At 39.8% G+C, this 14,567-nt stretch overlaps 1 protein-coding gene across 1 annotated transcript in view; it reads right to left on the bottom strand.

Moving 5' to 3' along the window:
* Positions 1-14,567, bottom strand: part of Cmtr1 (Cap methyltransferase 1) — a 240,378-nt gene that overhangs the window by 45,997 nt on the left and 179,814 nt on the right. The window contains exons 14-15 of the mRNA XM_067135097.2: positions 10,379-10,592; positions 10,172-10,288 (exon numbers count right to left, since the gene is read on the bottom strand). Coding sequence (XP_066991198.1) covers positions 10,172-10,288; positions 10,379-10,592 — 331 coding nt within the window. The remainder of the gene's footprint in view (positions 1-10,171; positions 10,289-10,378; positions 10,593-14,567) is intronic.

Here is a 14,567-nt window from a genome sequence, read left to right as displayed (position 1 = left end):
TTAATGCTACAACAGCCACACGATGTACATGGAAGGGTGTGCAGCACGCTCCCAACCATGCTCAATGACATATCAAGATCGCAAGTACGTAACACACACATGATAGTTTACTCCATATACTACTGAACATAATGTTTTCTGCACATCTGCGGCCCAACAATGCACTTTTGAATTTACCTTGTACAACCGTTGGATATAATGTTGGCATTATAGCACCTGATATTTAAACTTGACACTAGGATGTCGGAGACTGTTTAGACTTTAAGAACTGTAACCTGAATTTAACACTATAGCATAACATTTTAATGAAACATGTGGCATTTACGTGACACAAAGATGTCAATGACTTTTAGACTTCAAGAACTGTACCCTGTTTTATATTTTAACATTACGGCATTATATGTGGCATTCACGTTTAGTCTAAGTAATGTTTTACATTGTACAAACGTTATTGAATAAGCAGGTTCATCAGCAGCTGACGATGACCTAATTAATAGGTCAAAACTGGTACTGTGTTTTAATGTGACTGAAATATTTTAGACACTTTACATACTAAAGTACTGATTAGGTGGAAAACTCTAATTTTTTATACTTGTGTAGATGAAATTAGACATGAAATGATAAAGTATAGTGGTAAGGCAGAGATGAAATGGCTTCATAGAATAATAAGAATGGCATGGAGTGTTGGTAAGGTACCTTCAGATTGGACAAAAGTAGTAGTTGCACCTATCTATAAGCAAGGAAACAGGAAGGATTGCAACAAGTATCGAAGCATCTCATTGATTAGTATACCAGGCAAAGTATTCACTGGCATCTTGGAAGGGAGGGTGCGATCAGTGGTTGACAGGAAGTTGGGTGAAAACCAGTGCGGTTTCAGACCACAGACCACAGGATCAGATTTTCAGTACAGGTAACTGAAAAATGCTACAAGAGGAGTGGACTGTTATGTTTATGTTTCGTAGATCTAGAAAAAGCATATGACAGGGTACCGAGGGAAAAGGTGTTCGCCATTCTGGGGTACTATGGTATTAAGTGTAGGTTATCAAAGTCAATCAAAGGCATTTATATTGACAACTGGGCTGCAGTGAGAACTGATGGTAGAATGAGTTCTTGGTTCAGGGTACTTACAGGGCTTAGACCAGGCTGTAATCTTTCACCGTTGTTGTTCGTAGTTTACATGGATCATCTGCTAAAATGTATAAGTGACAGGGAGGGATTCAGTTTGGTGGAAATGTAGTAAGCAATGTGGCCTATGCTGATGACTTGGTCCTAATGGCAAATTCTGCCGAAAGTCTGCAGTCTCATGTCTTGGTACTTGAAAAGATGTGCAATGAGTATGGTATGAAAATAAGCCTTTCGAAGAATAAAGTGATGTCAGTAGGTAAGAAATCCAAGAGAACTGAATGTCAGACTGGTGGTACAAAGTTGGAACAGGTAGATAATTTCAAGTATTTAGGATGTCCAAAAGTTAAGCATAAGTTATGAGTAAGCAGGGCAACAGGAAATAGACTGCGCACAACATATGCACCTACCTACCTTACGTGTTCGCTCTGTATCGGAAAGGAGTGTTCCCTGCTTTGACTAGCGGCGTAACCACAAGGTAAACACAGCCAGTGCCTGCACCCTGTATTCCCTCAGTCGTGTTTGCCATGTTATAGTGTGTGGAGTGCAGCCTCATAGTGAACGTGACATCATAATGGCACGACGACGCCATTTGGACCCCGTTTTGTAGGGTAAAATACTCGGCTGCCTGGAAGCAGACCAGACACAGACCGAAGTTGCCATATCCTTGAATGTGCCACTAAGTGTCATTTCCAGGCTTTGGAGACAATCTTGAGACACAGAAGATGTTAGTCGTAGGCTAGTACCAGGTCGACCAAGGGTAACCACCCCACAGCAGGACCAATATCTGGCCTTAACCGCCCGATGAAATCGGAGTGCATCTGCAAGACAATTGTCGGCGGAGCTTGCAGCCATCTCAGGGGTTGCCGTTTCCCAGAAAACTGTGTAACGGAGGCTCAGAACAGCAGGGCTATTTGCCCGATGTCCAGCGGTGTTCGTCCCACTCACTCTAGCACAGAGACGGGCCCGTTTACTGTGGAGCCGTCAACATCGAAACTGAACCATGAATGTGCTTTTCACAGATGCATCCCACTTCAGTATGCAGAACTATTCCTGTCGCACATTAATCTGGAGAGAACCGGGTAGCCGATACAACCACAGGAACATCGTGGAACGGGACCAGTATGGTGGTGGTGGCGTCATGGTGTGGAGCAGCATCATATTGAATGGCCGTACGGACCTGCACATCTTCATGGGTGGTCCAAGGAACACTGTTAACGCTCGGAGATATAGGGATGAGGTACTGATACCACATATTCGACTCTTCAGAGGTGTGGTTGGTCCAGACTTCCTCTTAATGGATGCTAATGACCGACCGTACCGCGCTGCTCTGGTGGATGAATTTCTGACTGGAGAAGACATTCATCGCATGGACTGGCCAGCAAGGTCTGCAGATCTGAATCCTATAGAACATGCCTGGGATGCATGAGGGAGGCGAATTGCATCCCGTCAGCCTCCACCAAGGACCCTCCAAGACCTTCGCATTGCACTTTCGGAGGAATGGGATCGACTGCCACAAGAGCTCTTGGACCATCTGATAAAGAGCATGCCACGTCGCTGCAAAGCATGTGTGGCCATTAGGGGTAACCATACACCCTATTAACAGCATATTTTGTTGTGGAAGACATTGCCAAATTTTGTTAGTTGTAGACAAAAGTGTACCTTAGCTATCAGAACCTTTCTGACACTGTTTTTTTGGACAAGTTGTGTGACATATGGTATGTGACTCGCTTCCGTTTGTTCAGCAATCCGTCTGACATTCATATCAGGAGGTATGGCCTCGTTTAGCGATTATACTTAACCTTTAGACACTAGTGTAGTAAGTGAGACTGAATCAAGGTGCAGGTAAGGCTAATGCAGTGAGCTCGCAGTTGCAATCAACAGTATTCTGCAAGAAGGAAGTCAGCTCCCGGACGAAACTATCTTTACATCGGTCTGTTTTCATACCAACGTTTTGCTATATGGGAGGGAAAGCTAGGAGGACTCAGGATATCTTATTCACCAGTTAGAAGTAACAGACATGAAAGTAGCGAGGATGATTGCTGGTACAAGCAGGTGGGAATAATGTCACGAGGGTATTTAGAATGATGAGATAAAGGCTGTTAGGAATGAACTCGATGGATGAGGTTGTGCACACAAACTGGTTCTGGTGGTGGGGTCATGTGAGGCGAATGGAGGAGGGTAGGATACCTAAGAGAATAATGGACTCTGTTATGAGGGTAAGAGAAGTAGAGGGAGACCAAGACGATGGTGGTTAGATTCAGCTTCTAACAATTTAAATACAAGAGGTATAGAAATAAATGGAGCCACTGCACTAGTTGCAATTAGAGGATTTTGGTGACATTTGGTAAATTAAAGAGGCTTGCAGACTGAACGCTCAAACCCATAACGGCCTATAATGATGTATGTATGTATTTTAATTATATTTATAAAAATGATACGTACGACTATACCCTGTAAATATATATTGCACATTTGTATAACCTCAAATACGTATTGTTAACATATTTAAATTATTTTATTAAATGTTAAGTACGATCATATTCTGTAAACATGTAGTGTACATTTGTATAACCTCAAAATCTGGGTAGTCAAAAACAGTAGAAAACTCAGTAATATTTGTATTGTGCCATTCCACTATTCCAGAAACAATACAAAATAGAGTTGGAATGAATGCGATTACAGACAACGAAATTAAACATAATGAATTCATAAAGTAATTCTTTATGACATATAAACTGAGATAATTGCAGACATCTTGGAGGTCTGATAGAAATCAGAATTATGCAAAGCTATTTTAAACAAACTCTAATTGTTAAAGTATAGAAAGTCATGGAAATTTAGAATAATGCAATCTTGAAATATATAGGATTGTAATGGCAGTGATAAAGACAAAATTAGAATTTGAATTGTTAAAAGAACTAACACTGTACAAGAGACACAGATGAAAAAGCAAGCTTAAGAAGCAGACGTATTCTGATTGAGAAGCGTCCGACTCGTTGGCTGAATGGTCAGCGTACTGGCCTTTGGTTCAGAGGGTCCCGGGTTTGATTCCCGGCCGGGTCGGGGATTTTAACCATCATGGTTAATTCCAATGGCCCGGGGGCTGGGTGTTTGTGCTGTCCCCAACATCCCTGCAACTCACATACCACACATAACACTATCCTCCACCACAATAACACGCAGTTACCTACAAATGGCAGATGCCGCCAACCCTCATCGGAGGGTCTGCCTTACAAGAGCTGCACTCGGCTAGAAATAGCCACACAAAATTATAATTGTTTATTATATTGAGAAGCGAGCTGAATCTTACAAAATATTGAGAAAGAAGATGATTTAAGAAGAAGAAATAAAGATTAACATCAATAAAATAACAAGATAACGCAAAACATATAAGAATATTAATATAAAACGTGTTTTATATATATATATATATATATATAAAGTACGCAACAAGACTTGGTTATTAGCCATACTACAGACAGCAAGAACAAGGCCTTGATCAGTGAAGCAAATGGTTGATATAACGCAATATCATCACTGTATGAATTCATAAAGTAATTCTTTATGACATATAAACTGAGATAATTGCAGACATCTTGGAGGTCTGATAGAAATCAGAATTATGCAAAGCTATTTTAAACAAACTCTAATTGTTAAAGTATGTTAGAAGGCTTCAATATCATTCATATACTACAGCTTATTTCATCAATGAGCAAGTGAAGATCATCATGGGTCTCTAAGAAGACGTGAGGCAGGCTACCTGAATAAACCGGAGCTGGATCAACACCACAAATGACATCTAGATGACCAACCACGCAAGATGACCATCATCCACGACTGGGGAGGATGAACAAGCAATGATATCATTCCGGAAGCAAAGGAAAAAGAGATAAGTTTCTTAAATAAAATGTATACAGACTGATAGATATTAACATGAATCAACGATCTGTAGTTAAAGCCTAATATGTTTTTTCGTTATTGTCTTCAAAATAACCTAAATTGTGTTAGATTCTCGCAAGTGATTTATTTATTATGACTATATAAAGGGAATAGGTAGTCTTCTTAATAAAAATGTAACTAACCCCAGTTATGAAATGCATTATAGTAATGTGATAATAGTATTTCAGTGAAAGCAAAGAATCCAAACACATTATGCCACATCGTATTTGAAGTTCTTATGAGGAGAATATTTTAAGATTTTAATAATATGCCAAGTGATGTGTAAATGTGTATATAGGTGATATGTTATCATAATGAGTTAAGATAGCACTAGATATGGAAATAACAGCAGACAGAAGAAATGTTGATATTATTTAAGAAGATAGTGATCCAATTATATGAATATACTAGCTGATGTACCCGTGCTTCGCTACGGGATTGTCAGAAAGACTGACTTTGTGATTTTCCTAACTGAAGTCAACATACATCATTACAAAAACGTCAGTAGGAATGTAGCGATCAAAAGCAATGTTATATAAAACACTCATTCAAATGGAAAACATCACCTTTTCTCACTTTTAACGAACAGTATCACGGTGCCGACGTAACAGTCCAGAGTTTCAGAGCTGGAATGACCAGGATGAACCAGTATGTTACGTACCAGTAGTATCAGAAAATGTATGAATCAGAGGAATGGCACACAAAGAAGAAAGTTATCTACCTCCCCAGCTACTTCCCGCCAATATTCAGGCAGGCTGTTACACTCGGTACGCCTGGGCGAGTTGGCCGTGTGGTTAGGGACGCGCAGCTGTGAGCTTGTATGCAGGAGATAGTGGATTCGAACCCCACTGTCGGCAGCCCTGAAGATGGTATTCCGTGGTTTCCCATGTTCACACCAGGCAAATGCTGGTATGTACCTTAATTAAGGCCAATGCCGCATCCTGCACACTCCTAGCTCTTTTCTATTCCATTGTTGCCATAAGATCTATATGTGTCGGTGCAACGTAAAGTAAATTTTAAAAAATACTCGGTACGCAGCAGTAATCATATCTATGATAGATGAGTGGCAACAGAAGTCACAAAGCACATCACAACAAACAATGATCAATGTAATGTTATTGTTGATCAATTTTATGAGCTTTCTATATTGTAGGCCTTCACATTTAGTTTTCTTTCGACTCTGTGATATTAGGGCGTGTTATAAAATTATTTACAGCGTAGACTGTAGTTCCTTTTTCTTGGACTTTACATACTGATTTTCATTAAATTCTGTTTACCCACTTTCTCGTGACTCGTCGGTGACAGGGACTAAGTAGCAAGAATCCAAATTCATGAATATCTTTATGATCTTTTTAGCCGGTACAGTAACAATGTATAAGACATAAATGATCGGAAATTTCATGCTATATAATATTAGTTATGTAGTATTTATCAATACGATCATTAATAACACCAATATTTGAGTATTAAATGTTAGGCCTTCCCCTAAACTATCATTTCACTCAACGTGAATAAAATTATTTATGGCCTAGATTATAGCGACTTATTCCATAGGTTTGAATACCACTAATAACACTAATAACATAAATATTTGAGAATTTAATGTTAGGCCTTCCCCTAAACTACCATTTGTCTCAGCGTGAATACAAATATTTATAGTCTAGAGTGTAGCAAATTATTTCCCAAATTTTCCTACCGATTTTCGTTAAGATACAACCAGTAATCGGATAAATATTTGAGAGTTAAATTTTAGGCATTCCCCTAAACTACCATTTCACTCAGTGTGAATACAATTATTTATGGCCTAGATTATATCGAATTATTACCCCGAATTCGCATACCAATTTTCATTAAGATACGACTAATAATAACATAAATATTTGAGAATTAAATTTTAGGCCTTCCCCTAAACTACCATTTCACTCAGCGTGAATAAAATAATTTATAGCCTAGATTGTAGTAGTTCATCACCCGACTTTACATTCCGATTTTCATCAAATTCTCTTCAGCCGTTTTCTCGTGATGCGTGTACATACAGACATACATACATACAGACAGACAGAAATTACGGAAAAGAAAAAATGCATTTCCTTGTTACTGTGGACATGACCGATACAGAAATACCATTGTTTTTAAATTCTGAGCAATGTACAGACAAAACTCTTATTTTATATATATATTACATTTCAGGCCTTCCCCTAAACTACCATTTCACTCAGTGCGAATAACATTATTGATAGTCTAGATTCTAGCGACCTATTCCCCGACTTTGCATACCAATTTTCGTGAAGATACGACCACTAATAAAATAAATATTTGACAATTAAATTTTAGGCCTTCCCCTAAACTACCATTTTTCTCAGCGTGTATAGCCTATATTGTAGCGACTTATTTCCCATCTTTGTCTAGCGATTTTCATTAAGACACGACCACTAATAACATAAAAATTTGAGAATTAAATTTCTGGCCTTCCCCTAAACTACCATATCACTCAGCGTGATTAAAATAATTTATAGCCTAGATTGTAGCGGTTCATCACCCGACTTTACATTCCGATTTTCATTAAATTCTCTTCAGTCGTTTTCTCGTGATGCGTGTACATACATACATACATACATACATACATACATACATACATACAGACAGACAGACAGACAGGCAGACAGACAGACAGACAGAAATTACGGAAAAGTAAAAAATGCATTTTCTTGTTACTGTGTTCATGACCGATACAGAAATACCATTCTTTTCTAATTCTGAGCAATGTACAGACAAAACTCTTATTTTATATATATAGATGAGAATAAGGTTATTTGTGCATCAAGAAAGGTAAAATCGTGAAATATTTGGAATGATAAGAAGAGATATGATTTGATATGAGTATCTTAATGAAGAAATTGTAATATTGTTATATGAAAGAAATGAAAGACGAACTGAAGGAATATGTGTTGCTATGATGAAATAATAGGTGGAAATAGAATATTTGAAGACAGAGATGAAATGATTGAGGCAAATTAGGATCATATACATTCATGATTTAATGACATTATACTTCATTGAAAATCCATATATTATGATAATGACTTATCTTGACTTTCATTGAATATATTGATAGGATAAGATCATCAAAATGTATTCGTTCACTTGGACATTTTTAACTTAGAATTTCTACTGAAAAATCACATTTTCTCAAATTAATTATGGCATATTTAGGTTAATATGGATGATTGCTACTTTGTATAGAAATGTAACTGAATTGATAACTCACAATGTCTTTGAGAATGATGTTCCCTACATATTTTAACTGATTCACGCAAGGTCACATATTGATATTTAGGCCCACTTAAGGATCTGAATACCTGGTTACACTCAATGATTAATTTATGTTGTAAAGGGAAGTTAACATAAGACATGATACTGAATAACATAGCAACTTTAACTGATTAGAAGCAAATTTTTGCTAATAAATAAGAATCTTATCACTTTCCCAGATGCTTATAGAGGGATACTCCAATCATATTTTGAGATAATCCAATTGAAGATGAATAAATCTTATTTTAATAGCTTGTCCTAAGAACAGCTGAGAATATTAACATTAACAGAAACTGATATGAATAAATAAGTGTAATACATTAACGTAACTATCAATTTCCTATGCTGATATTTCATATTTTACCAGTTTTCTTTATGACTGTTGAATAAAGATAAGATAATAGCACATTTCAATTGTGATGAAAAGATGAGCTACCAGGTCAAATGTTAATCATTTAAAAAAAAAAATTAACTCCATGATTTTGTTTTCCTTTGCCAATATTTCTATTATGAATAAATATTAGTAGTCAAGATTTATATGAAGTGTCATTTAAAATTTTCTGCACTGGTGAAAGATAACTTAGAATTAAGACGTTGAATTATCGAGTGTACTTGCGATCCAGTGATACGTCGGATGGAGATGTCAATCAATTCAGCTGATAGATGAAGTATGACGTATCGGTGTGTCTTTAATCCCACGTAAAAAAAATCATGAACCCTGAGAGACTGGTCGGTATTTCTTTTACGTGATCCATCCTGGATGCGGGAAGGGCGTAGTATATTGGGTATAATTCATTATCATTCTGTTACATATGGAGGTTTCTGGAAACTTACAGTAATGATTTATTATCCAGATACGTGCAGGATCATTAGGAATGTTATATACACGTCCATGTGTGTTTATAAACGATAATCGAACATTCAAGTTTGATCTACTCCAATTGAGAGGCCAGACGATCGAATGCCCCTTGTGCGTTCCATTTAGAGTGTTGCAACTAGGTTGCAAGAACATTTCCAGAAGTCGATAATTCTAGACTGTTTATCGAACAGTATATATATATATTGGCCTACAGTGTGACATTCAGTCAGTGTTGAACTTGGAGTCAGAGCTGGGCTCTGTGGTGGAGTCAGTGTTGGACTCCGTGGTGAAGTCAGTCGGTCAGTCGGTCGGTCGGTCAGTCAGTGACAGAGAGACAGAGCAGTAAGAGAACATAGAGTGCAGGTTAGAGTGAACTGATATCAGTATTTGTCAGAATCTACTTGAATGAGAGGGCAGTCAGTCTTGCCTTGTGATGGCAAAGTGAATAATCAGTGTATGGACTAGTTGATATCTGTAACTTACAGAATCGAAAGTAAACTGCTTTAGTGTGTTTCTCTTAATAGTGTAGAGTTTTGCCTAATTGTGTATAACTGTGTGTTGTTAAGGAATTGACATAGTGGAAATAAAGTGGTTTTATGTAAGGAAGTGAACATATCTCGTGTGATATTTATGTACACCAAAATGAAATTGCACTGAGAACGATAAAAAGTCAATCTATATTAAACATGTTCAAGATTCAAAATATTTGTTTGAATTGCTACATTTCTTGATTTTCTCTTGTAGATTTACCTGAGTAATACTCAGCATTTTCAAGTTTGAATGGATGAAAATCACACAAATAAATAAAACCACCAAAAATTTAAAAGTAACTGAACAACATTCTTAACAGTTATGATAATTAAAGTATATATAAATGTACTGCAAGACATAAAATTCTGATTCTACAGAAGATGCTCACCAAATGTTGCATATTACCTGTGGAATACTTCTTCTATTTGATCCAAATCATAGTGATCTTTTACTCGTATTGGTATCATGTCTGTTCGGCTTGGTTTCTGCAAAGCACGAGCAAATTTGCAACACAGCTCCCTCCTGACAAACACAAACAATTTTCATGTAATTAATGCCAAAGACTCACCTGAACATACGACAGACTAGCAATGAAGTAGCTTATGGAAATACCTTTTTGTAAGGTGTTCTTTGCGAATATCCATTCCTCCAAGCACTATTGCATCGATTATATGCAAAGAGTTCATTTTCCGTTGAGATCTGCCTTCTCCGCGCAGTTCCTGAACCATTTCAGCATATACCAAGGTATCAGGACTTAATTCTATTGTCTGATCCACTCTTTGCCATCTTTTTTCTACCCACTGGAAAACACGACTTCTTCCAAGACCTATAAATACATACTAGGATAGGATACGATAAAGAGTACAATATATATTATATATTTGAATATGATTAAAGGATATAATAATTGCAAAGAGACACTCTTTGATAGGTAAGTTGTGTGACTTATAGTAAAAAGGATATTAAAATCAAGCAGAGGATTAAGACAGATATAGTGACAGTTAGAGAAGAAAGACACAGAAAATTTACCAATTTTCATTTTCATAGAGCCAAAGCTGTATTTTTAAAAAATGATTACCCTGGTAAATGGCTGACAACAAGGATTAAATTTAAAAAATACAAAACCAAAGGCTGGACAGGAAATGGAAAAGTTTAAATATTTCTTGCGAGTTAAAAATTTTAGATCACAAATGGACCAAGATGTACCCCTAACCTCCTCTTTCACAAGAACAACTGTGTACCTTACAGTACTTTACTGTCAGTCTGCTTAGTTTTCAAAAAGCCTCCCAGCTGAAATGAAGCAACTTTCTCTACCCGAGTTTTGCAGCATAGTGAAGACTGGTTGATGGCAAATCTGACACAATAAAATGCTGTATGTTTTATGCTGGGTTTGAGAGATGATGTATGTATGTATGTATGTATGTGAGAGAGAGAGAGAGAGAGAGAGAGAGAGAGAGAGAGAGAGAGAGAGAGAGAGGCACCGCGCGTGTAACAGTAAAAAACGCGGTTTGGGTCACGTAGCTGCCAGCTTGCATTAGGCTGATATTGGGTTCGAACCCCACTGCTGGCAGCCCTGAAGATGGTTTTCCGTGGTTTCCCCCAATATTCACAGCAAGCAAATGCTGGTGCTGTATCTTAATCAAGGCTATAGTCAATTCCTTCCCACTCCTAGCCCTTTCCTGTAACACTGTTGCCATATGACCTACTTGTACTGGTGTGATATAAATAAAATTTAAAAATAGGACAGAGAGAGAGAAAAGGTCAATGTCTTTGAGAGAGCAATGATTTGTTTTAAGTCGCACTGACACAGAGAGGTCTTATGGCGACTATGGAATAGGAGAGGCCTAGGAGTGGCCGTGGCCTTAATTAAGGTACAGCCCCAGCATTTGCCTGGTGTGAAAACGAAAAACCACGGAAAACCATTTTCAGGGCTGCCAACAGTGGGGTTCGAACCCACTATCTCCCTAATGCAAGCTCACAGCAGCATGCCCCTAACTGCACGGCCAACTTGCTCGGTGTGTTTAAGAGAGGAAATGCCTGAGCGAGATGAATTCTTTGAACATATCGCAAATATCGATAACCATGCAACACAATACATTAAAAATCTATATACACTGACTGACAGAGCAAATGCAACACCAAGGAGGAGTGGTTCGAAAGGGATGAAGGTTGGGGAAAAAACAGAGTCGGCACGGAAGAATAATTGATGTTTATTTCAAACCGATATGCAGGTTACACAATGCGCACGGCATCGACTCAGTAGGATGTAGGACCACCGCGAGCGGCGATGCATGCAGAAACACGTCGAGGTACAGAGTCAATAAGAGTGCGGATGGTGTCCTGAGGGATGGTTCTCCATTCTCTGTCAACCATTTGCCACAGTTGGTCGTCCGTACGAGGCTGGGGCAGAGTTTGCAAACGGCGTCCAATGAGATCCCACACGTGTTCGATTGCTGAGAGATCCGGAGAGTACGCTGGCCACGGAAACATCTGTACACCTCGTAGAGCCTGTTGGGAGATGCGAGCAGTGTGTGAGCGGGCATTATCCTGCTGAAACAGAGCATTGGGCAGCCCCTGAAGGTACGGGAGTGCCACCGGTCGCAGCACATGCTGCACGTAGCGGTGGGCATTTAACGTGCCTTGAATACGCACTAGAGGTGACGTGGAATCATACGCAATAGCGCCCCAAACCATGATGCCGCGTTGTCTAGCGGTAGGGCGCTCCACAGTTACTGCCGGATTTGAGGATTTGACCTTTCTCCACGCCGACGCCACACTCGTCTGCGGTGACTATCACTGACAGAACAGAAGCGTGACTCATCGGAGAACACGACGTTCCGCCATTCCCTCATCCAAGTCGCTCCAGCCCGGCACCATGCCAGGCGTGCACGTCTGTGCTGTGGAGTCAATGGTAGTCTTCTGAGCGGACGCCGGGAGTGCAGGCCTCCTTCAACCAATCGACGGGAAATTGTTCTGGTCGATATTGGAACAGCCAGGGTGTCTTGCACATGCTGAAGAATGGCGGTTGACGTGGCGTGCGGGGCTGCCACCGCTTGGCGGATGATGCGCCGATCCTCGCGTGTTGACGTCACTCGGGCTGCGCCTGGACCCCTCGCACGTGCCACATGTCCCTGCGCCAACCATCTTCGCCACAGGCGCTGCACCGTGGACACATCCCTATGGGTATCGGCTGCGATTTGATGAAGCGACCAACCTGCCCTTCTCAGCCCGTACTGATATTGTTGACCCTAATTATATTTCAAATTGTGACTCTTCTATAATAATGTTATTGGTTTTATATTCCACTTATAACAGCTTTTAGCAAAACGTGCAGAGAGGACTATGTACAGTACAAAAAACCTGCGATGCCTCACAGACGCGTTAGACAGCCTATCCACCAACTGACAGCATTTGACAGAGGCCGCATTGTGAGACTGCATGAGGCTGGTCGGTCGTATCGTTCTATTGCCAGGCGTCTAGGCCATTCAGATGTCACAGTAGCCCATGTTGGACTCAATGGGTACATGAGGGCACCCAATCACGCTATGCAGGTTCGATCAACCAAGAAACACCACCCTGAGGGAGGACCGTCGTATGGTGCGCCAAGCATTGCGGGATCCCATAACTTCAGCACCCACCATCCACGAACATGTACTGGAGACTCTACAACATCTTGCGAGTTCCTGCACAGTGTCTTGATGACTCGCATCCACTGGATTGAGGTCCTACCGCCCCATGCATCAGTTGCCACTGACACTAGGACACAGGACGACTGGTGTCGCATCAAGTTCAGTGATGAGTCCCGCTTCTCTATCACATCCGATGACCATTGTGTGCGGGTTTCGCGGTGTCGAGGGCAGAGGGCAGATCCTGCCCATATTGTGAAAATACACACAGACGCAATCCCTGGTATCATGGCGTGGGGAGCCATAGGATATACGTTCAGGTCACCTCTAATAGTGCTTTTTGACGGCACAGCGATATGTCACATACATTCTGCATCCGCACATTCAGGCACAGCACCCTGGGACAGTGTTCCAACAAGATAATGCACGTCCACACACAGCACATGTGTCTATGGATTGACTAGAGCGTGCTGAGGTCCTCCCATGACCAGCAAGATCCCCGGACCTCTCCATCATTGAACATGTGTGGGATGACATTGGAAGGGGACTCTGTCTCAGTACCAACCTGCGGGATCTGGAGGGACAGCTGCAATAACTGTGAACGAACTTGCCTCAAGAGAGGATCCAACGACTGACACCATTCCGAACCGCACAAGGGCATGCATTGTGGCCGAGGGGGCGGACACACACCCTACTGACCTGGCGCCAACATTCCACCTGTAACTGCCAACGGCCTTGTCTCTTTCATCCCATTTTGTAATCAGTTCAATAAAGGCACATGGTTTTTCAATATATGTAGTTTCATTCACTTTCAACCACTCTTTCTGGGTGCTTCACTTTTTGTCAGGCAATGTAAATATCTGTGGGAGTAAGGTTGTGAGCTTGGTTCATTTTACATGGAATGACCCAAATAACAGTGTATGCAGAATGAAAAAAAAAAAAAATTAAAGGCACACATTTTTGTAACAAGTTAATAAAACACTTTGTTAACAGAGAAATATTTTGATTCTTTCAACATCATAAATTTTATTCAATCATATCGTATTAACTCAAAACGTCACTTCTGAGACAGAAAATATAAATTCAAGACCATACATTAGTTGCAAATTCATTTAATTAATAAACAAAACCTACTTACAAAATGTATCTGGAAACTTTGTATTATAAATAATCCA

This window comes from Anabrus simplex, chromosome 1, assembly GCF_040414725.1.
Source record: "Anabrus simplex isolate iqAnaSimp1 chromosome 1, ASM4041472v1, whole genome shotgun sequence".
Lineage (NCBI taxonomy): Eukaryota > Metazoa > Arthropoda > Insecta > Orthoptera > Tettigoniidae > Anabrus > Anabrus simplex.
The sequence above is the reverse complement of the archived record's forward strand: the minus strand, read 5'-3'. Positions and strand labels throughout refer to the sequence as shown.